This window comes from Chiloscyllium plagiosum, unplaced genomic scaffold (genome assembly GCF_037043375.1).
Source record: "Chiloscyllium plagiosum isolate Xiang-an unplaced genomic scaffold, Cpla_swu_hap1 HiC_scaffold_8, whole genome shotgun sequence".
In the NCBI taxonomy this organism is placed as follows: domain Eukaryota; kingdom Metazoa; phylum Chordata; class Chondrichthyes; order Orectolobiformes; family Hemiscylliidae; genus Chiloscyllium; species Chiloscyllium plagiosum.
The window spans coordinates 53,192,006-53,216,267 of NW_028270146.1; the positions used below are offsets into that span (position 1 = coordinate 53,192,006).

The following is a 24,262-nucleotide window of genomic DNA, read 5'->3' on the forward strand; positions in this document are numbered from 1 at the left end:
ATTAGTCAAGAGAAAAGTTCTGTAAAATAAATTATAAATGGAAGTTGATGAGAATCCAGTAAGCAATACTAGCAGGAAATGTTGATTCATCTGTGTACAAATGCATACATTTGAAGGTTAAACTCAAAACTGAGTTGATTTGAATGAGAAAACTCAATTTGCTTATATAAATAGAAAATATTAGAAATTTTTGCTGAACACAAAAAATTAGCAAATAGGGATAATTCCCTGAAAGAAGTGCTTAAACTCTTTTGATTAAGGCTAGTCATATAATCTCCAAACCATGTTCCAAATATTTCCACTAGTCTTATCAGTATGACTTCAGGAAATAAAACAAAGTCAAAATGAACTCCTATTAATCTTCTGTTACAAATATCAATATTATGTTCAATGAACTCAAATTGAAGCATAACACATGAAAATTCATTAAATTCTTTTTAGAAATGTGGCCCATTAAAACTGCTCCCTCATAATTTGTAAAGGTTCAAGAATTAAGTTGCATTTTTGGTCATAAGTTGTCAATAGTCTAAACTGTAAATTCTGATTTCAGTTTATCTCAATCCACCACCTGCTATCTTATTTATATTTGCTGGATTAGCCTTCAATATTTAAGTTACCTTCCCAATTATAATTGTGAAATTTCACAGTAGTCTTCATTCTAATCCTTACCTTTCCTGTAGGAGTTCAGTTTGCTGTGCATGCAAGAGATTCCTTTGCAACTCTTCTTTCTCCTGCTCAAGATTTTCTGTAACTTCAGAAACTTGTGTTTGATAAATTTGCTCCAGCTCCCTTTTTTCTCTTAGGAATACTTCCTTCAGCTCTTTTCGTTGATCTTCCAATTGCACTTCAGTAGCAGTCAACCTTTTTAACAATTCTTCTTTCTCATTATGGCGACAGTGATTTATTTCCTTCAATTTGATTTGGAGTGTTTCTTCATGTTCCTGTTTCAACTGCTCCTCTAGCTGTGTTTTATCGACATTGAACTTATTCTGCAATTCTTCCTTTTCTTCTTTGTGTTTACATTCTGTTGTATGTTGTAGTATTTTAAGGGTCTCTATTGCTTCTTGAAGTTCTGAAATATGGCTTCTGAGCTCATTGAACTCATCATTCATTTTTGCAATGTTATTATTGTGTTCTTGGTTAATATCTTCTTTCTCCAATTCATATTTAGCTTTGATTTCATTGATCTGCTCCTCATAATAATTTACCTGAAATGGAATATTGGGAAAAACCAATATTGTCATGCTTTATAAGTAATTTTCTCTCTCTCACACACACACACACACACATACACACACACATATGATATTTAGAAATGGTAGCATACTAATATTATATAATTACAAGTACTATATAGTTACCAATCAAACAAGACTCTTGAAGCTCAACATCATTCAAAACAAAACAACCCACTTGATTGGAGGCCCATCAACCACTTTGAACATTTACTCCCTTCATTAGGGTAGTAGTGATATATACCATTTAGTGTTTACCAAGATGCATTGCAACAATTCACTGATCCTCCTGCAATAGCATCCCAGACCTCCAATTATTCTCACTTAGAAGGACAACTGGTCAGCATGGACAGGTTGGACCGAAGTGTCTGTTTCCATGCGATACATCTCTATGATCTATGACTATGACAACTGCATGGGAATATCATCACCTGCTAGTTATTTCTCAATGCACCAATCTTACTTGGAAATATATCAGTGTTCATCTAAACTTGTTACATCAATATCCTGGAATTTTCTTCAGAATATCTCACTGTGGGTCATTCATGAAGGAAACTCTCCACTACCTTCTCTAGGGTAATTAGGACTGGGCAGCATATGCATATCTTACCAGTGATACTCCTATACCGTGGATGTATAATATATATATATATATATCACTATTAAAATAATTAATAATAGAATTCTTCAAGAAATATCTAAATATGCAATACTAGCACGCAAATTGCCCAGGAACAATGAAATGAGATTTTCAGTGTATTTTATATAATCTTCACTCAATAATCAATTGCTTTCCATTTACTTGCCTTAGCATCAAGTTCAGTTTTAAAACCATCAATTGCCTGATGGTGTTGCTCCTTAATTTGTTCTATGACCATTTCTGCTTCCAGACTCATGTTCAATGGATTACATTCTTCAGAAACAAAACCTGGAAAAGATACAGCATTTTGCCAAAAACAGTCAGGATTTTTGTGCTGGTTGTTTAAAAAAAGCTCTATCCTTAAGGCAAATAAATGAATGTAATGTAAAACAGTCATTCAGTTAAAAGAAAATCAGGAATATTGGATTGGCTTTCCATCCTACAGTCAGGAAACAGAGTTGGGAAATTTTCTGGATTGTTCACCCTGCTGTAAAGAGGGACTCACCCATTACAGACAACTGTAGGTTCTAACAGGATTCAGGCCTGCCATTCCTCCAGTTTGGAGGGCTGCTGGATGTCAAGGTGGTCTGTTTAAGAGGCCTACTGCAGTGTTCTGGAATTTCATCCTAGTTGTAATAATGCCAGTCAAGCGAAGAACAGACTTCTAGACATCCCTCCTCACAATCCGATGTACTTCACATACCCTATCAATGTTATCACATGCAATCTTTATCGTCCCAATCCATCCTCATTGCTCCACATATCCTTCATGCCAAACTATGCTTATTCATCGACTACCCATGGAATTCACATCTGTGATCCTCCACTCACTTCCAGTCATGGAGCCTCGTAGCTCCATGCCAAACTGTGGCATTTCCATATCTATTCAGCAACTATATACTCTGGGGAGAACTAATTAACTTTATAAATAATAAGAATGTGTGTGAAAAGGATTTTTAAAAAGTCAATAATCTGGATGTGGGTTTGCTTGCTGAACTGGAAGGTTCGTGTTCAGACATTTCTTCATATACTAGGTAACATCTTCAATGAGCCTCTGGACAAAGCATTGCTGATGATTCCTGCTTTCTATTTATATGTTTGAGTTTCTTTGAGTTGGTGATATCATTTTCTGTGATGATGTAATTTCCTATGGTGATGTCATTTTCTGTTCTTTTTCTCGGGGGTGTTAAATCGGGTCCAAGTCAATGTGTTTGTTGATAGAGTTCCAATTGGAATGTCATGCTTCTAGGAATTCTCATGGGTGTCTCTGTTTGGCTTGTTCTAGGATGGATGTGTTGTCCCAGTCGAAGTGGTGTCCTTCCTTATCTGTATGTAAGGACAATGCTTTGATCGGAGGCTCACTGAAGATGTTACCTAGTATGGTGACGAGATGTCTGAACATGAACCTTCCAGCTCAGTGAGCAAACCTACATCCAGAACCTCAACTTGAGCTACAAATCTTCTCAAACATTGCTAGTCAATAATCTATAATTTTCTACTTTAAAAATACACATTTTTCTGAAGCCCTATGAAAATGTCAATCATCCAGATCCTTTAAAGATTAGATTAGATTAGATTACTTACAGTGTGGAAACAGGCCCTTCAGCCCAACAAGTCCACACTGACCTGCCGAAGCCCAACCCACCCAGACCTATTCCTCTACATTTTACCCCTTCACCTAACACTACGGGCAATTTAGCATGGCCAATTCACCTAACCTGCACATTTTTGGATTGTGGGAGGAAACCGGAGCACCCAGAGGAAACCCACGCAGACACAGGGAGAATGTGCAAACTCCACACAGAGAGTCGCCTGAGGCGGGACTTGAACTTGGGTCTCTGGCGCTGTGAGGCAGCAGTGCTAACCACTGTGTCACCGTGCCGCCCAAATGTAAAAAATACAAGCACTTAGAAATGCATTTTTACCATGTGTAAATATTGTGCAATTTACAGAATGGATCAAAGAGACAGATCTGTCAACCAAGCAATGTTTCCCTGGGATGCAGATGTTTCAACCTGAGTATTGGATGTCTGGGCTCGAGAAGTATTTCAAAGTTTTCCAAGGAGAGTATAAGGGACCATCGGGCACAGTGGAGGGGTATAGCTTGGCATGGAAGGCATCCGTAAAGCCTTTTCAACCTGCACATCATTCAAACTAAGGCTCATGATACCTCTGAAGGGATGTAAATCATGAGTTCTTTCAAAGCAGGCCTGACACCATGATAATTGAGACAGGCTAAGAGGTACCACTCCCCATTACAGAGCTGGCCAAGCCAGGAGTACAAGGTATAAGCACAAGACCTGAAACATCCTGCACCCTTAATTCAGATTGGTCAAAATCTGAAATTCCAGGAACAGGCTTTGGAATCCTGGACTTGAGCTCTGGCTGCTTATATTTCGCTTCCACAAAGTCATCCTGGCTTCATGAAAATCCAGCCCATGGAAATGAATGAAGCACATATTTAATTCACCAATATTGTTAAATATCACACTAGAATTAAGAAAAGAAGATTTAAAAAAAACAAAGTATTTATTTCACTCTTTGAATATTATTGAAACGTAGCAAGTTCTGCATGAAGCTTTAGACCGCGTCAGAATTCCTTAGATGATAAATATGCCTTCTAACATGTGACTGAATATTACAAGAAACCAAACCAATCTCAAAAAACTTGAGCTTGTTTTTGAACAAAACCCAAAAGCAGGAGTTCCAAGGAAGGAAACTATGACCACCTAAGGGGAGAAGGCCTGTCAGCTCATCTGGGAATCAGGCAGTTCTTTAGCTGCCACTGGAATTTCTGCTGGACTTAGGACCCCAGCCCAGCAAGTCCCCTGTATGGATCTGCCATCCAATCTCAGAAGCCTGCAGGTCAGAACTCAGGACAACCAAGACAGAGTGTGTGGCTGCTGCTACCAGACTCCCAGAATGAAGCATGACTTGAAAAGGCTGAGTGTCATTTGGGGTAGGGTTTCTGGCATTGGGGTTCATTGGTTAAGGGGCACAAGAGGGTCAGGGTGAAAGCAAGAGTGTGGCTTTAAATGGCTACCCAAGTAAGCTAGATGCATTTGTATTTAGGTAAATTTGGAAGGGGTCTGATCTAGCATCCTCTACTTAATAATTAAGTTCACTCACACCTTTAGGCCTGCCACCATTCTAGAATATCATGCCCCGGTCTTAGCATATTATAGTACCTTGATCACAGTCGACAACATCACTCTTGGTCTCCATTTCCTCTGACAAGGGACTTCTCATCAATGGTTTAAAACTTCTCCCTTGTGTCTGATATGCTTGTAACTCAGATTGCAGTTCATCAATCCTGTCCTGGAGCTCCTAAATTTGATAAATATATAAGATAATTAAAAATAGATATATAAATTATTCTGCACAAGTAAAAGTGATTTTCTTATAACTCTACAACACACAAAAAAATTGACTTTAATTCCTCTCTTTGGTGTTGCGAACAGGCCTCACAGGATATGCAGTGGTGGAAATCGACAAACAAACACAGTCTCAAAAGCTAAATGAAGGACATTTCTCGCTTTCTGAAAGGGAACTGATACCTAACTGTTTTGATTGTTAGCACTGCTACCTCAAAATCAGTAGGATGTGGGATTCGGCTCCACTCCAAAACAGAATCTTGGTTAATATTTTAGTAGAGTACTCAGGAATTTCTACATTGTTGGAGATGTAGTTTTTTGATGAGGTAAGAATCAAGGCTCAATTCAGTTAGATGAAGAAATCTCCCAAGTCATAATCAAAGAAAAGCAGGACATTCATTTCACTGCTATTTGACTGATCTTGGATTAAGCAAAACAGTTGCCCCATTTCCCTAAATTACCACTTTCTGTTCAATTCAATGGACGCAAACATGCACACATGCAAGTATACGAAATAAAGGGGGCATGACTATGGAGAACGCACACGTGGTGATTAGGAGAAAGTCTGCCAAGTGCTTCTTATGGTTGCCTATTTCTACATTCTCAGGCTCCTCACATTCATCAAAGACATCTTGTAGCTTCTAATTAGAATATCCTTGCTCCAGCTGTTCCAAGTGGATGCCTCTTTGAATTGAGAGGTTAGAGAGAATACAGCCAATGATTATGATCCTGAATGCAAGGCTTGATTGTACTGGGACCAGACCCAAGAACTGAGGCACTGGGTATCTCTGCTTTATGATGTCCTCAATAATCAATCTGAATGAGAGATACACATTTTCGCATTAGTACTTTCCTGCTGTTTCAGGGTTTGTAGATGGATCATAACTTAGTGCTACAAGCTGAGCCACCCTCACACGAAAGCTCCATGAATCTTAATCAGGAGTGCAGCATTCACCTGCAGTGTCCAGTACAGATAGTCATACAAGCAGAACCAAAGTGGAATAGATACCCTGGTAGCTGATGGTTGGGGCAGCCCCTGTTTACAATCAATAGCACCTTGGAGTTTTGGTAATTTGCCATTTGGAAATGTTATTGCCTTCAGGAACATTCACTTAACTATTATTGACAATTTCGTACTGAAGCCTGCTTCAGTGTCTGACAGGTTAAATAGCTGAAAGTAATTACAAACGTGAAAATGTGACGAGATTAAGCTTAAAAACCAGTGACAAACAACATATAACAGAACCAACCCACAAATACCATCAGCTACCCATAGCTTACTTTAAAAATGTAGCCAAATTACATTAGGTGTGGGCTCAAGTATACTTACTCTACATTGCTGCTCATATTCCTTTCTCATCCGGGTAAATTTTTCTTCATGCAAGAAGAATTCAGCACTGGTTGGATCAAGGTCTCCAAACTGTAAGCAAGAAATGGGAAAGAAATATTTCCAGTATTTACAATTTCATTTTTGAGTATTCTATTGTATATGTGCACAGTGAATTTGATCAGCAGTTTTCATTGAATATATTCTACAATGCATTGCTTAAAAAGTCAAAATGTATAAAGTTAAAACAACAGGACCAGCATATATATTTCAAAATGGATTTTTATTTCCTTTTGATCTAAATGATTACTGTAGTCTGAACAATATTTTTATTTACGTTAAATATATATTCAGTAAATAAATATATTCAGTACAAATCTGAATCTTCAATGCAACTTCCACGTTATGAGAGATAAAATCAGCTAATGCTGGTAATACTTAGTCTGGCTGCAACTGTGGATAGAAAAATAGAACTATTATTTCAGATCTGTGACCTTTCATTAAAGTATTTTCAGCAATTTCTGATTTTATTTCAGATTTTCATCAATTATCATATTTGAGAAAAGTAAACTAATTTATTTGCAAAGGATTAATACATAGCTCTTCAAAAAACAAAACTTTTAATTGAATGTCATAATAGATGTCAAACCTCCGGCATCATCCAATACTAGGCACATGGTAAACCTCGATAAATCAAATTGAATTACCTTTTCTTTTAATATAGTGTCCAAATTATTTTGTAACTTCTTTGCTAGGTTCTCAAATTCAAACAGCTTCTCTGAATTTTCTATAAGTTCTTTTTCCAATCGACTGTTTTCCTTTAAGATATGGAAAGACAACTGAAATAAGTACAATAACAAAAAGTACTGGGGAAATAAATTAGGCTAAAAGGCTATTAAGTCCTTGAGACCTGATGCTTTGCATCCTATGATTTAAAATAAAGTAGCTACATAGAAAGTAGATGCACTGATAGTAATCTTTCAGGAATCCTTAGATTCATCAAAAATCCAAGATGATTGGAAAACAGCCAATATAACATCCTTATTCAAAAGAGAGGGAGACATAAAACAGGCAACTATAGGCCAGTTAGCTTCATATCTGTCACTGGGAATACATTTGATTGTGTTATGAAGGATGTAACAGCACAACATTTAGAAAAGCATAATAAAATCAAGCAGAATCAACATGGGTTCATGAGGGGGAAATCATGTCTGACAAATTTATTAGAGTTCTTTGAGGAGGTAACAGCAGGGTAGACAGAAGAGAACCAATAGATATAATATATTTGGATTTCCAAACAGTGTTTGATAAGGTACCCCATATAAGCTACTCAATAAGATGAGTCCATGGTGTTGGGAATAGAATATTTACATGGATAGAGATTGGGCTAAGTAACAGAAGACAGAGAGTTGGGATAAAGGGACATTTTCAGGATGGCAACCTGTGCCACAGAAATGAGTGTGGGGCTACAATACATTAATGAATTGAATGAGGGACATGAATGTTTTAACGCAAAGTTTGTAGATTATCTAATAATAGGGAGGAAGGATGACACAAAGTATCTGCAGAGGGAATTAGACAGGTTACGTGAGTTGACCAAAAGTTGGCAGATGGAACATAAATGTGGGGAAATATAAGGTTGTGCACTTTGGCAGTAGAGGAGTTTAATATTATTTGAATGGGGAAAGACTGCAGAAAACTGCAGCACAAAATGGTTTGGGGGTTATTATGCATAATACTATAAAACTCAAACAACTAGCACACAAGATCAGTGGGTAATAGGGAAGGCAAATAGATTGTTGAACTTTATTTCCTAATGAATAGAGTATAAAAATAGGGAGGTATTGCTAAAACTCCAGAAAGCACTAATTAGATCACAACTGGAAAACTGTGAATTGTTTTGCCCCCCTTATCTATAGAAAAATATACTGGCATTGGAAGAAGTTCAGAGAAAGTTCATTAGGTTGATTCCAGGATGGAGGAGTGTTCTTATGAGGAGAGGTTGAGTAGTTTTGGCATGCATTCATTGGAATTTAGAAGACTGAGGGTGACCTTATTGAAACATTTACAATTATTAGGGGTATTGACTGTGTAGATGCGGAGAGGTTGTATCCCTTTGTGGGAGAGTTTAGGATCAATTAGCACAATCTCAGGGTAAAGGGTTGCCCATTTAAGACAGAGATAAGGAGGAATTCCCTCTCTCAGAGAGTAGTCAATCCATGGAATTCTTTACTCAGAGCTGTTGAGGCTAGGTTGTTAACTATAATCAAGACTGTGAAAAGCAGGTTTTTAATAAGTAAGGAAATCTAGGATTATAGGGTAAAGGCAGGAGCGGGGAGTTGAAGATTATCAGATCAGCCATGATCTTGAATAGCAGAGCAGACTTGATGGACTAAATGGCCCATTTCTGTTCCTACATCTTATAGTCTTATGACCAAATTAGCTTTCTACACATTGCAAAACTGTACTTTGAAAAGTTAAATTGAAACAAATTGTGAAAATAAATGTTGCTATTCTTTTGAAGAGTTAAATACTGCAGCTTTGCTGTGTGCACACAGGAAAAATTAGGAATTATTTTAATGCAGAATTGCTGTACATTCCATTCATATTGTTATCTCTGTGTCACTGTCCTCGGCCACCAGCACATACAGTATAAAAAGCCACCATCTTTAGATTCTCTTGGAATAATGCTGGGGGGAGGAAGAACTAATCATGATTCCTTGCCATACAAATGCAAGAATTCTTGCATTTGTATGGCAAGGAATCATGATTAGTTCTTCCTCCCCCCAGCATTATTCCAAGAGAATCTAAAGATGGTGGCTTTTCATTCACTTAGGCTCCAGTATACAGTAGGTGAAGAACAACATTTTGGAAAAGTGTGTATGATATTAAATTAATTGTCAAGACTTCTGAAGCTAGTATCACTTGCTGCTCTTCAAATGAGTATAGGAAAATCAAGCTAGTGTTCAAACGTGTTTCACAAGCAAGAAAGATTTGCAGTGAAGAATAAATTGTATGCCCATGAAGAGAGAACAACCTAAATATTCATCACTTCACAGTATTTCATCACAAATTCAGTTTAAACAAAAATATTTGATCCAGCTGAAAGAGAATTCTTTCGCATACCGCCTTAAGCTTTGAAATATGAATCTAATCACTTTACATAGTTTCTCTTCCTTGGTGAATTATACATTTATAAAACAGAAATTATAAACAGAAAAGGGAATGTTTACCTTCAATGATAGAGCAAGTCGATCCCTGAGGTATCCATCTTCCACTTTCATTTTCTCAATCTCTTTCTCAAGTTCTGTTCTTTGTTTACTGGCCTGGTGGAAAATCTGGTCTTTTTCTTTGGTTAGATCTGCCTTCAAAGCAGCAAAACGATGTCTATATTCTTGCTCTAGCTTGCTAAACAATAAAGAGCACAACAATATGAACAATGTGAAACCATTTATTTGTTGGATTACTTTTAGCTTGGGTGTTTTAGAGCAGCAGAATATTTTTAGACACATGCAAACAGACCAAAGGATTCAACTTGAAGAACTAATATTTAGCAGCCAAATAACAAAAGAAATGTGACTTTAAGAGTTACCATTAAATTTTCATGTATATTGTGAACTTTTTCATAATCCAGACATGAAGATTTTCAGCAAATTGAAAGTACTGCTGTGTTAAATCAGATCTACTCCATATTTATGCTTTATAATCTCCCCACAATACCATCTGCCAGCACAATATCCACTTTAACAATGGCTCTCTGCACATTCCCAACATAGCCACTATAGGAACTTTCTCAACTATTCTGTTAAGTGCTACTTCAAACAGATTGTTCTTTTTCTTGTTCTCATAAATACATAAAATGCACTACAAGGAACATTTACTAGCAGTGTAATACATTATCTGGTGACTCATTTGATTAATCCTAATAAAACTATTAAGGGCAAGTCTTATAATTGTTACAGAACCAGCTTCTTGTATCCCTGAAATGAATTTTCTATCTATAAATGAATCACGGGCCTGTGGAGTCTGTCTTTGGAGAAATTATATTCCAATGATTAGGAGTAGACCTTTTGAATCGATTTTACAGTGTTTAACAGTCTTCTATTTTGCTAAAGACAATTGCAGACTAATTCATCTTAAACATAAACTAATTTTCATGTACTGCTACAAATGATATATTATTCTGGAATAGGTTATCTATAGTTTTTTTGGAGTGGTTGTAATTACCTAAATCATATGGTACAGATAACACAATAACTTTTTACATTCCCAATTGAATGATATATATGCTTTATTAGAAGGACAGGGATGTCTTGAATACAGGGAGACAGTGAGGTCTGCAGATGCTGAAGATCAGAGTTGAGAGTGTTTTGCTGGAAAAGCACAGCAGGTCAGGCAGCAGCCGAGGAGCAGGAAAATCGACATTTCGGGCTGGCCCAAAATGTCGATTTTCCTGCTCCTCGGATGCTGCCTGACCTGCTGTGCTTTTCCAGCAACACACTCTCATGTCTTGAACACAACATAGTGCTCAATACATTCACCTGTTGCTGTGCTGAAGCTGATCTATCCCTTCTAAAGTCAACTTGCTAACTCAGATGGAGGAAAACCAACATTTGCATCCATGCTTCTGCTAATACTTTACTTGGGCTAGGCTCAAAGTGGTGAATGACAATAATATGGGCTGTGCAGTGGCTCCAAGATTCAACGCACGTCAATTGGCATAATGGGCGAAGCAATGCACTGATTTCTGGCTTTCGATGTTGCTATTGTGCATGGACCTCAGAGGTCTGCACACTGAAAAGAAAAATTCAAGGGAGTATTGGCCTGGATTGATCATCCTGTGGTCTCCACTCTTGCACTTCATTCAGGGTTTTGGGGACTTTCCTGGCTATGTCAGTGTTTATTGCCTGTTCCTAATTGCCTTTCAGATGGTGGTGCTGAGCTGCCCTCTTCAGGTTATGGCTCCTTTGGTGTAGGTAGACACACAACGGTGTTAGCGAGGGAGTTCCAGGATTCTGACCTATCAACAGCAAAGGAACAGTGATGGATTTCCAAGTCAGAATTGTGTATGTCTTTAAGGTGAACTTGCAGTTAGTTGTATTCCCATGGATTTGCTGCCCTTGTCCTTCTGGATGGCAATGGGTGTGAGTTTCCCTTGCAAATAACTGATCAACCATCCTAATACAATTGTAATTCATGCATAATAAATGCAAAACTAAATTCAACTGTTAAAGGTAAAACATGCTGCATGGACTATAGTCACAAAAGATGTTAAGTACCGGAGATTGCATTCATTGAGGTGTTCTATAGCAGCATGGCGATCATCCACTTCAGAAGCCATCAAATTTTTCAGTTTTTCCGCTTTTTCTAAGTCGATTCGAAGTTTTTCTTTTTCTCTTAAAACCTGATCAACACGTTCCCTAAAAGAAGAAGCAATTGTGATAAACTTCATGAAAACAATGTACTCAAATGAAATTAAATATTTTTTGTTAACGAATCATTGTACAGAAAGTAGTAATGATTTCAGGGATGTTATGGGGTGTCCTGTACTTGGTTTATTTAAATTTCTTGAAGTAAAGGGGTAATTGATTTAACAGAATTGCTTTGTGATCCCTCATTGTTGCCATCCAGGTTACAGCAGTCAAAGCCATCTGGAAGAATGCCCATCACTGCAAGAAGGTCAATGACCTCCTCTGCTCTGCCAGTTTAAGTACCACCATTCTCTCTCCAATACCTCACATTCACTCTCTCTGTTATTGGATCCACTTCCACCAAGGTTCATGCTGTACCACGCTCTCTATTGCCTATACCATCTTGCCCAACCCAACATGTAATACCACTCACCCAGCATGCCCTCTGCGTGCCTACTCATTTGGGAAACCCACTCAGAAATCAACAGTAACAGCTGTGCCACCCACTTTCATCTTCCATAATATCTGCAATTTCTCTCAGTCCAGGAGGAAAACAGCTCACAATACAACAGTGAGTCATAACTGGAGGTGTACCACCCATCTTCCAGCTACTCACTGCTTATCAATAGAGGATTTTGATTCTGATTGCCCTGAGCAGAACTGGGACTGGTCTCATAAGTTGCTGTTGACTTAAAGTACTGGGAAGCCTGAGCAATAGTTATCACTCTTGACTGGACTGAAGCCTGCTGACAATGATGACAAGCTTCCTGACTCTGTTTTGTGCTACATGGCATAGTAAGATACTAGTAATATGAGCCTGGTATCTCTGGCTGAAGGGACAATATACGAAAATGCAAGGTAAGGTAATGTACAGCAGGGATGCTGTGAGCATCCAGGTAGGCTCAGAGTAAGTAAACGCAATGTCAGGAAGCACACGATCTGGACCTGATGACAGGCTAGGTGCATGCCCGTGATCATACAGTGTTCTTGCTGCAGCGTTAAAGCAATGGGTGTTAGACTGGCCTGAGGTGTAATAATTGAAGTCATGAAGCATCCTGTAAATGGATCAGAGAAATGCCATAAGGTTTGCAGAAACTAGCACACGTTGGATACCAACATCCACGTAGCCAATGTCCGTAGTGTATGCCTGAAATGGAGGTTTTATTTGGAGCAAGTAGCAAGTTGTACGTAGTTTCCATGTTGAGGTTTCCTCACAGCTAGTTTGTACAATGATTTTTGACAAGATCACACCCGGTGGCAAGTTAGGCTGTTAACAAGGCATTTAACAAGCAATAATGAGCATTACTTAGGAACATTCCTCTGTCTGGTGGGAATCTCACTACACCACATAAAAAAGGTGAACAATGTGTGGCAAGGTGATCTTGATGTCGAGATGTGAGCTGAAAATGTGTTGCTGGAAAAGCACAGCAGGTCAGGCAGCATCCAGGGAACAGGAGAATCGACATTTCGGGCATGAGCCCTTCTTCAGGAATGAGGAAAGTTTGTCCAGCAGGCTAAGATAAAAGGTAGGGAGGAGGGACTTGGGGGAGGGGCGTTGGAAATGTGATAGGTGGAAGGAGGTCAAGGTGAGGGTGATAGGCCGGAGTGGGAGTGGGGGCGGAGAGGTCAGGAAGAAGATTGCAGGTTAGGAAGGCGGTGCTGAGTTCAAGGGATTTGACTGAGACAAGGTGGGGGGAGGAGTAATGAGGAAACTGGAGAAATTTGAGTTCATCCCTTGTGGTTGGAGGGTTCCTAGGCGGAAGATGAGGTGCTCTTCCTCCAGCCGTCGTGTTGCTATGGTCTGGCAATGGAGGAGTCCAAGGACCTGCATGTCCTTGGTAGAGTGGGAGGGGGAGTTGAAGTGTTGAGCCACGGGGTGGTTGGATTGGTTGGTCCGGGTGTCCCAAAGGTGTTCTCTGAAACGTTCCGCAAATAGGCAGCCTGTCTCCCCAATATAGAGGAGGCCACATCGGGTGCAGCGGATGCGATAAATGATGTGTGTGGAGGTGCAGGTGAATTTGTGGCGGATATGGAAGGATCCCTTGGGCCTTGGAGGGAGGTAAGGGGGGAGGTGTGGGCACAAGTTTTGCATTTCTTGCGGTTGCAGTGGAAGGTGCCGGGAGTGGAGGTTGGGTTGGTGGGGGGTGTGGACCTGACGAGGGAATCACGGAGGGAGTGGTCTTTTCGGAATGCTGACAGGGGAGGGGAGGGAAATATATCCTTGGTTGTGGGGTCTGTTTGGAGGTGGTGGAAATGACGACGGATGATAAGATGTATATGGAGGTTGGTGGGGTGGTAGGTGAGGACCAGTGGGGTTCTATCCTGGTGGCGATTGGAGGGGCGGGGCCCAAGGGCGGAGGAGCGGGAAGTGGAGGAGATGCGGTGGAGAGCATCGTCGATCACGTCTGGGGGGAAATTGCGGTCTTTGAAGAAGGAGGTCATCTGGGTTGTACGGTATTGGAACTGGTCCTCCTGGGAGCAGATGCGGCGGAGACGAAGGAATTGGGAATATGGGATGGCGTTTTTACAGGGGGCAGGGTGAGAGGAGGTGTAGTCTAGGTAGCTGTGGGAGTCAGTCAGTTTATACTAAATGTCCGTGTTGATTCGGTCGCCCGAGATAGAAATGGAAAGGTCTAGGAAGGGGAGGGAGGAGTCTGAGACGGTCCAGGTGAATTTGAGGTCGGGGTGGAAGGTGTTGGTAAAGTGGATGAACTGTTCAATCTCCTCGTGGGAGCACGGGGCAGCGCTGATACAGTCATCGATGTAGTGGAGGAAAAGGTGGGGGGTGGTGCCAGTGTTGCTGCGGAAGATGGACTGTTCCACATATCCTACGAAGAGGCAGGCATAGCTGGGGCCCATGCGGGTGCCCATGGCTACTCCTTTGGTTTGGAGGAAGTGGGAGGATTGGAAAGAGAAGTCGTTCAGAGTGAGGACCAGTTCAGTTAGTCGAAGGAGGGTGTCAGTGGAAGGGTACTGGTTGGTACGCCAGGAATGGAAGAAGCGGAGGGCTTTGTATCCTTCGTGATGGGGGATGGAAGTGTACAGGGACTGGATGTCCATGCTGAAGATAAGGCGTTGGGGACCGGGGAAGTGAAAATCATGGAGGAGGTGGAGGGCGTGGGTGGTGTCCTGAACATAGGTGGGGAGCTCTTGGACTAAGGGAGACAGGACCGTGTCGAGGTATGCAGAGATGAGTTCGGTGGGGCAGGAGCAGGCTGAGACAATGGGTCGGCCGGGGCAGTCAGGTTTGTGGATTTTGGGCAGGAGGTAGAAACGGGCGGTGCGGGGTTGTGGGACTGTGAGGTTGGAGGCGGTGGATGGGAGATCCCCCGAGGTGATGAGGTTATGGATGGTCTGGGATATGATGGTTTGGTGGTGGGAGGTGGGGTCATGGTCAAGAGGGCAGTAGGAGGCTGGTGTATCGCCTCAGCGGTGTAAAGGTCGGTGCGCCAAACTACTACCTCCCTTGTCTGCCGGTTTGATAGTGAGGTTGGGGTTGGAACGGAGGGAGTGGAGGGCTGCACGTTCCGAGGGTGAGAGGTTGGAGTGGGTGAGAGGGGTGGAGAGGTTGAGGCGGTTAATGTCGCAGCGGCAGTTGGCTATGAAGAGATCGAGGGCAGGTAAGAGGCCAGCATGGGGTGTCCAGGTGGATGGGGTGTGTTGGAGCCGGGAGAAGGGGTTGTCAGAGGGTGGGCGAGAATCCTGGTTGAAGAAGTAGGCGCGGAGGCGAAGGCGGCAGAAGAATTCTTTGATGTCACGCCGCGTGTTGAACTCGTTAATCCGAGAGCATAGGGGAATGAAGGTGAGGCCACCTTTATGAATTTCTCTCACGATTCTATCATTCACCTCGCCAAAGCCCACATCACTTAGGGCCTGATAAGGTTCCACCCTGTATTTCTACCAGAAAGAAAATTCAAACAAAAATAAACTGAAAGAAAAAGTAAAATAGAGAAATGAGTAGGAAAGTATTCAGCTCACCTATATCAGGCTTCAGAAGTTGGATCAGCTAAAAATACAATGACACTAATGTAATCAGTGTCCATAAATCAGTATATGAACAAAGAAAAGTGCAGGCATATGCAAAAGAAATGTGAAAGAATTCTTTAGATTAGATTAGATTAGATTACTTACAGTGTGGAAACTGGCCCTTCTTTTATTCTATCTTACAAAAAAAAAGAAACAATTGACTTACTTTAAATGTCTAATCTCATTTTTGAAGCTGGCCAGAACAGCTTGGTGGATTCCATTCTTTGTTATCAGGAGCTCGTTCTCCAAAGCCAGGGTAAGTTCTGTCAGGTTGACCTTCCCATACAGATCAAAATCCAAGGTCTGTAAACAGTGAGCACTTATGTTGGCCATCATGTAGAATCCAGCAAGCACATCACCATTAATGAGAGGCATGTAATTCTCACATCCATTCATAGCGATCATAATAAAATGTAAACAAGTTTGTACAATTAAGCATTTTTTCACCCAAAGATTTTCATCTGTTGTCATACCTTTAGAATTTCAAGGCCATTTTCAATTCCTTCATCTTGCCAGGTATCCAAGATCTGATCTGCTGAAGTGTAACCTGTCCCATCGTCCAAGCATGAAAATAGACGAAGGCCAATAGTACTAGTCATAGCAGATGGGGTAGCAGTGCGTCGGCCGCTTTCATCAAACGGCTAACCCAGGAACAGGAAAAGAAAAATACAGTGACTTTACTTACTGATTTGAACTTGTGACTTAGCAACAAGACCTGTTTAGCTGGCCTTCCAAATGTGCTGTAAAGCCTCCCCCTTACCCTTGCTATATGAATCTGAACTCCCATACAGAAATGACATTGGTCTCAGCATCTGTCCCTCTCACCAAGGAGTTCACTGGAGAAGCAAATGAGGAACTGAAGACATAGATTCCCAGGCATCACCATATGATTAATTACCAGATCTACTGTGGGTGCAAATCCCACACCATTAGAAATTGTCATGTCTAAATGAAGTAAATGTTTCATTCCACAGTTCCCGTCCCATTTGCACTGACAGAAATTTCAGCATCTGGGAGAGGAAAGATTGAGCTTGGCATAACCAGAACTTCCAAATTCTCAAACTTAGTAGGATAGAGAAATGTTTAATCCCATTAACCTGTTTCACTGATACACTGAATGCAATTTGTGTTAGTTCTCTTGTTTGACTACCAACTCCATGAAAACTATTATATATTAAAAAAAATTGCAGATGCTGGAAATCTTAAACAAAGAAATTGCTAGAGAAATTCAGCAGATCTGGTAGCATCTATGGAGAGAAAGCAGAGTTAATGTTTCAAGTCCATTGACTCTTCATCAGAACCTCTTCAAACTATTAGAAGGGTCTGAGAAAGCAAAGGCTTAGATCACCTCCACTTAGTAAATGAAAATTGGGACCCAGGTTTACAGAAGGGTTGTTCATACCCACATCTCCCAATTATATTGTCAACGTTCTTCAAGTTTAGATAATTTTTCCTTGCCTTTGCTCCCCATTCCTCCTAACTTTTTTCCATTTACAAACTCATCTTTCTTTATTCTTCCACTTATCTGTTGAATCTTTAGGCTAATTATAAACGATCTAAATATTTCAGCATGTATAGATACACTCTCACACTCCTGACTAGATGAGTGGCTTGGCTTCAGGAATGCAGAGGTGGTGAACTCAGGAAAAACTGATCAAGCGATAATGAGGAAGTATCGACAAAAACCTGATCAAGCGATAATGAGGAAGTATTGACAAAAGATTTTCTTCTTTCAGTGAAATGATATCAAGTGCGGAGTGAGAAAGTGATCTTGGAATTTTAGTTAAACTAATGTTTTAAAAAATATATCAACTGAAAAGTCAGTCCAACTGAATGCACGTATGAAACCACTGAAATACCATTCAGTTATCTAAGCTATCTTCATTACCTGCTGAGAGTGATGCCTCTTTAGTTGTCTGTAAGGAGTGGAAGCAGATGAAGGAGTTGATTTTTTAAAGATGGCATAAATGAAATCTTCAAGACGCATTAATCCATCTTGATCTAGTTTTTGAAATATGTCATCCAGAATCTATAATACAGAATCAAGTGTTCAAAATCTCAATGTAATAAAAAACCAACAAAGGTAACAAATTCTGTAGCTGTATAAAAACGTAGCTTCTTTAAAACATATATTTTATTCCTATTTTCTAACTTACTATGTTTAATCACAAATGCAGAAGATCCTGCTTTCAGATATTATGATTTCACTTTATAGTTTAACTCAATAAAACTCTGAATTTGCTCAGAAGATCAAAATAGCCATGAATTTAGAGTCAGAGTCATTATTTCATGAGTTTATGTAATAATTTATTCTTTGCATTTCTCATGTTACATCTTTGCTGATCTGTTTATTGTCTCACTCTTACAATGAGTTTGTGAACTACTGGGGCCTCTGCATTAGGTTCTGTCAGTAAAAATTCTTAATAATGATAACCCAATGATGCATGTTCAGACTTTGTGGTGTTACGTCGAAGTAGCAAAATACAGCTTTGTCCCCACTGAGTTGCAAAACCGGGTTGCTATTTAGTTGTTCCACCAGCAGGGACAAAACACCAAAAGAAAGCTGACTGATAGGAGTTAATCCTGAAGGCCAGATAAACCACCATAATCTGGCTGAAGGAGAGCACTGGCAGATCTAAACATTAATCTCTGATGGGGAATAAATTTGTGTTGAAGAAACTTAAACTAGAAGTACTTTACAAAAACACAATGGGACTGTTAAAACAAAAGTAAGAAACCCGGGAAACTATAACTTAGACTTTGATTTGAATAATATTCTAACTTAATTATCTTCAGTATAAAATGAGCTGTTCTATTATTTTTGCTGTGCTATTTGCAGCATTGATTATATTTTCTATAAAAATAAATACATTTTATCCATTTACATAGAAACATAACAAAAATGAATCTGCCTGTCTACTTTGGATTCCAGCATCTGCAGTTTTGTTTGTCCCGAACCATATTAGGAAGACATACTGGGATCAACCAAAATCTTAGCCACTAGCAAGTATAGGGTCAATCCCATGGATTGTACTTTACGAAAATAAAATATTGAGAATTATAGAGTTCTTATAGTGCAGAAAGAGGCTATTTGGCCAGTCATCTGTACTGGCTCTCTAATCCTTCCAATTTACTGCCGGTTTCCTGTCTTTTCTCTGTAATTCTGCACATTGTTTCTAAATAAATAGTCGTCCAATGCCCTCTTCCATGCCTCAGATAATCTTACATCCACCACACTTCCAGGCAGTACATTCCAGATTCTAACTACTCACAGTGTGCTTTCTTTCATCTTGTCATAGAATCATAAAGATGTACAGCATGGAAACAGACCTTTCAGTCCAACTTGTCCATGCCGACCAGATATCCCAACCCAATCTAGTTCCACCTGCCAGCAGCCAGCCCATATCCCTCCAAACCCTTCCTATTCATATACCCATCCAGATGCCTTTTAAATGTTGCAATTGTACCAGCCTCCACCACTTCCTCTGGTAGCCCATTCCACACATGCACCACCCTCTGAGTGAAAATGTTGCCCCTTAGGTCTCTTTTATATCTTTCCTCTCTCACCCTAAACCTTTGCTTCTTTTGCAAAACACTTTAAAACTGTGCCTTCTGGTTATGTATTCATTTATGATTGGAAACAGGTTCCCTCTATCTGTTCTGTCCAGAGCACTTAAGACCTGAAAGAATTCCATCAAGTCTCCTCTTAGCCTTCTCGTTTCCAAGGAAACCAGTCCCTATCTCTCCAATCTTTCCTCATAGTGTACCTCTCTGGAACCAACTTCTTAAATTTCTTCTGCACTCTCTCAATGCAGTCACATCCTTCCAATAGTGCCATGTGCAGAAATGCAACCTACCCATCAAATCTATCAATGTGTCAATTTGAGGTTTTGTGCTGTTCACCTCACAGTTAATAATTTTCTCAAGTTTTGTGTCATCCACAAACTTTAAAATTGCCTCTACCAACCAAGGCCTAGATCAGTTATGTATCAGGAAAAGCATGGTCCAATACAACCTCTAGAGAACTTTACTACAAACTTTCTTTCAGCCAATGTTATTGTCTGTTTCCTATTTCAAAACCAATTCTGTATCCAAATTATACTGTTCCTGTTATTCCATGACATATAGCATTCATCACAAGTTTGTAATGTGGCATACTGAAAACCTTTAGGAAGTCCATGTACATCACAGCAAAAGCCTTCCCCAAATCAAGCCTTTCTATTGCATCTTCAAAACCTCTGGCAAGTTAAACATGAATTTACCACAACTACTTTTGACTCTTCCAAATCAAATGACAGTTTTCCAAGTGACTATTAATTATATCATAAAGATATTTTTTCTGAAAGGTTTACTCTCCATACCACAAATCATATGTGCCCCACAACCCCAACCCCTCACCTGACTGAAGTAAAAATGACTGACTTGTAATTAATGGGCTGAAGATGACATAAGGATTGCCTTTCATATTAGCTGACAACCTTTTTTCATAGTTCCTCTTTGCTTCTTTTATTTGGTTTCTCACCCCATCTTCTGAATCTTTCGTACCCAATTTGGTACTCAATTGTACTTAACAGCCTGATACCTGACATAAGCACACTTTTTCTTCTTTCACTTAATTTCCAACCCCTTTATCATCCAGTGATCTCTGCATGTGCAACTGTTTTCAAACAGGAATATTTAATACCCAGACCCATCCTTTCTTGATCCAAGTTTTTGTTATTACCAATAAGGCAATATGCGCCTGTAAGTCCCCAGTCTTACTAACTATATTTTGTGCATTCACAAATATGCACACTTCATTACTTTCTCCCTTACTCCAACTCGACCTATTAACTTTCTATTTTCTAACTTGTGCCATTTCCCAGCATTTTGTGCATCTATGTTTACTGTTTAATATTCTCTTCTGGTTTGTACAATTCTGCTGAATTAGTTTAGAATATAACCTGCATTGGAATGTAAAGGAGTTCTTGAAGAAACAAAATAATCACAATGTTGAGTAGGTGCCGATTCCAGAGTAAGTCTACGTGGTATTTTGTGGAGGCAGCAGGTTGACGTGTGAACAGGGCAGGGTAAAAACAAGGACTGCAGATGCTGGAAACCAGATTCTAGATTAGTGGTGCTGGAAAAGCACAGCAGTTCAGGCATCATCTGAGGAGCAGTAAAATCGACGTTTCGGGCAAAAGCCCTTCATCAGGAATCAGGGCAGCACATTTCTGACCAGCTTCTGTTTTAACCACTAGGGGGTGCCAACATTCCTACCATGAAAAAAATATTACAAATGAAAACATTTCAAATTAAATCAACATTTGAACGTGCCCATGATGCATTGATGATGGTATTCCTTGTTTAATTATCCTTATAAGAATATCCTACAGCTGAATCAATTTAAATTACAAGTTGTCAAGAAATTATTTGGACTTTTGTGGTGCAGTGGTAGTGTCCCAACTCTTGAACCAAAAGACCTGGATTCGGGTCCCACCTGTTCTGGAACTGTATAACAGCATCTCTGAACAGGTTCATTCGAAAAATAGGCTAAATTTAAAAAAATGAAGGAAGTTATTCAAGGCTAAGTCATCTAAAATGTTATGTCTGTACATCATATAGCAGTCCTAAGAAGTCTTCAAAAATAACAATTGTAAGCATTCTAGTTTCACTTTGATCTGAATAAAGCACATCCCATACTTTGCAATGTGATTGTTTGACAATTGCATGAGCACAGGTTTGCATTATTTGCAATAACCTGGTTACCGAGTTAAAAATAATCTCATTTTTGCAACACACACCCTCTTAAGATGATTTCCATCATATTGAATCAGAAATTCATCAAAACTTATGGGATACAAATTGCATTCATTATGTGATTACCTGAAAAACACATCAATCTGCACAGGCACTGTTCACTACTACTGCAACAATTCTTTCAGGTGCCCTAGACAGAGGTTAGGCATTAGGCTATTTACATATGGAAATTAGCAACCTAATGTCTGTTGAAGAACTTCCCCACATTGAGAAATGAGTTGTTGATGATTTGCTATAATATTAATGTTAAGAGGTTGTGCTGAGTATCCCAAGATATTTCTGGCCAAAAAGATGATGCTGAAAAGGTAATAGACTTCAAAAGTAAACTAAAATTTAAATTTGACAAATGAAAGATAAAGTTTGGTGTTCCCAGGTTACTAGGCAATCACAAGGATAATTCATTGAAAGTTGTTGAAATAGTACTGCGTATGAAATGCAAACATCAACCGTTCACCATATGGCCTTTATTGTAAACCGACATAACCAAACCAACACATTTGCAACGATGTGAATTCAGGGACGATCCAGCTAGTTATCAATGCACTCCATGACTCAATGTACAATGGCCAGAATGTTACGTCCTGCACTGGAAAGGCTGATTCTACTTTTTATGGCATCTCCAAACTTATCACCTTCTCTCTGGTTATGAAAACGGTCTTTGTATCCCTCCTGCATCATCAAGCTCACAAAACAATCTCTGACAGTACATCCTCTAATAATTTATCTCGTAACAGCTTCTGAACTAAATCTATCTCTAAACTTAGATAGAGTCTCTGAGCTGACTCCATCTTAAAGTCAATATTATCTCAATGAACTTCCACCTTTAACTCTGGGACTTTTTTCTGTTACCTCTGATCTATCTTCTATTTACTGTAAGATCTTACCTTTCTTTATGTAACCAGGCTGATGTCACTGGAGTTTTACTCAAGCTTTTATCCAATCACATTGTGTATTTTAGCTGCTGTTCTAGACCTATGTCAACTTATTTATGATGTTTCGCTTTTTTACTTTTCTTCTTATCCATCCAAGACCAGTCACTTCTATCATCATGTCGTTTTTTTTATTTCTTCCATCTCTACCTTCCCAATTCCCTAACTCAAACTTTCATTACTCCTCATCGTTGCTGCTTTGGTTGCTGCTGTACCAGGTTTTTACGCTTCTGGAATAAGCCTGCCACTGCCATGTGTGCCTCTCTTGGCACTTCTGTGAAGACTCATTATGACAACCAAGCCCAAATGGCCCGTATTACTCTCCTGTAAAACATAATTTCAATTTGCCATTCCCTCTGCTGACTCTGTGGACCCTGCTTGAGATCAAGTCTCATCACCTCACTATTGGCTTCCCTCCAGAATTTCCTTTGGGCTCTTGATATCGATAAATATCACAGCTTGAAGGGAAAATTAGTTGATATTCCCTGTGTAAGTATCCTCCTGAGATCAGATTTCAATTTACCTTTTACTATGAAAAACCAATGTGGTAATGTCACGGGTCCAGTTATCCAGAAACCAAGGCAAATGTTCTGGGGACAATAATTTGAATCCTACCTCAGCATTCAATAAAATCTGAAGCTAAAAGCTAATCTATTGATGATAGCTGTACAAATCTAACTGGTTCATTAAGGTTACTTCGGGAAGAGAATTGTCATTCTCAACTCGTCTCCCTTTACGTGAATCCAAATCCATAGCAATGTGGTTGAAACTTAACTGCCTTTTGAAATGGTCTTAACAAATCACTCAGTTCCAGAGGAAGTAAGAAATAGGCAGTTGGGCTGGTCTTGCCAGCAATGCCCATATACCATGGAAAACATACATCCTCGAATGAGAAATTCTTATTTCCCATCCCTACCTAAATGTTTTGGAAGTGTTACCCTAAATGCCCATCTTCTGACCTGATTAGCAGCCTTTATTATGGTGGATGGTGAGCAAATTATTGAATGTTTAGTAACATTACGAAGGCTGGGCTTTATACAGATAAGATCATTTCCTCAAGGAATTCTTCAGGCAGGATACATCCTTCCTGAAATCACTGAAGGCTGCCATAATTATTTTGCAAGTAATTCTCATTTAATAATTATATTTATAAATATATATATATATATCTACAGAACTAATTTTCACTTAATCTGTACAATCTATTTCACAACATCATATTTTGAGCTCTCCATCTACAGTAGTACTGATGTTTAAAGACCACATTCCTATTTTTAATATATGGTCTCAATAAGTTACTCAGAGGGAGGGATCTCAGTCAATTCCAATTTTAATCTTAGCTGATTTTTTTTGCAAATATCTAGTCCATAATTTATCTGTTTTAGAATATAGTTTGTAAGATATTCCTATGGTTTGTGGATGGTCCACCTCACTGGGGTAATGTACTGGAAATGAAGCCCTGCTATTCCCCAATTTGTTACAAAAGTTAAAGATTTTATGAAGAACAGAGAATTCATGTAA

At 39.5% G+C, this 24,262-nt stretch overlaps 1 protein-coding gene across 3 annotated transcripts in view; it reads right to left on the reverse strand.

Annotated features, from left to right (window-relative positions):
* Positions 1–24,262, reverse strand: part of nin (ninein (GSK3B interacting protein)) — a 190,257-nt gene that overhangs the window by 37,866 nt on the left and 128,129 nt on the right. For all 3 annotated transcript variants that reach the window (XR_015757905.1, XM_087989848.1, XM_087989847.1), the window contains exons 7-16: positions 17,902–18,042; positions 16,487–16,654; positions 16,180–16,316; positions 11,856–11,996; positions 9,810–9,984; positions 7,284–7,394; positions 6,580–6,669; positions 5,064–5,202; positions 2,042–2,163; positions 670–1,208 (exon numbers count right to left, since the gene is read on the reverse strand). Coding sequence is in view for 2 of the 3 variants with exons in the window: in XM_087989848.1 (XP_087845974.1) it covers positions 670–1,208; positions 2,042–2,163; positions 5,064–5,202; positions 6,580–6,669; positions 7,284–7,394; positions 9,810–9,984; positions 11,856–11,996; positions 16,180–16,316; positions 16,487–16,654; positions 17,902–18,042 (1,763 nt within the window). In the remaining variant the exon portion in view is untranslated. The remainder of the gene's footprint in view (positions 1–669; positions 1,209–2,041; positions 2,164–5,063; positions 5,203–6,579; positions 6,670–7,283; positions 7,395–9,809; positions 9,985–11,855; positions 11,997–16,179; positions 16,317–16,486; positions 16,655–17,901; positions 18,043–24,262) is intronic.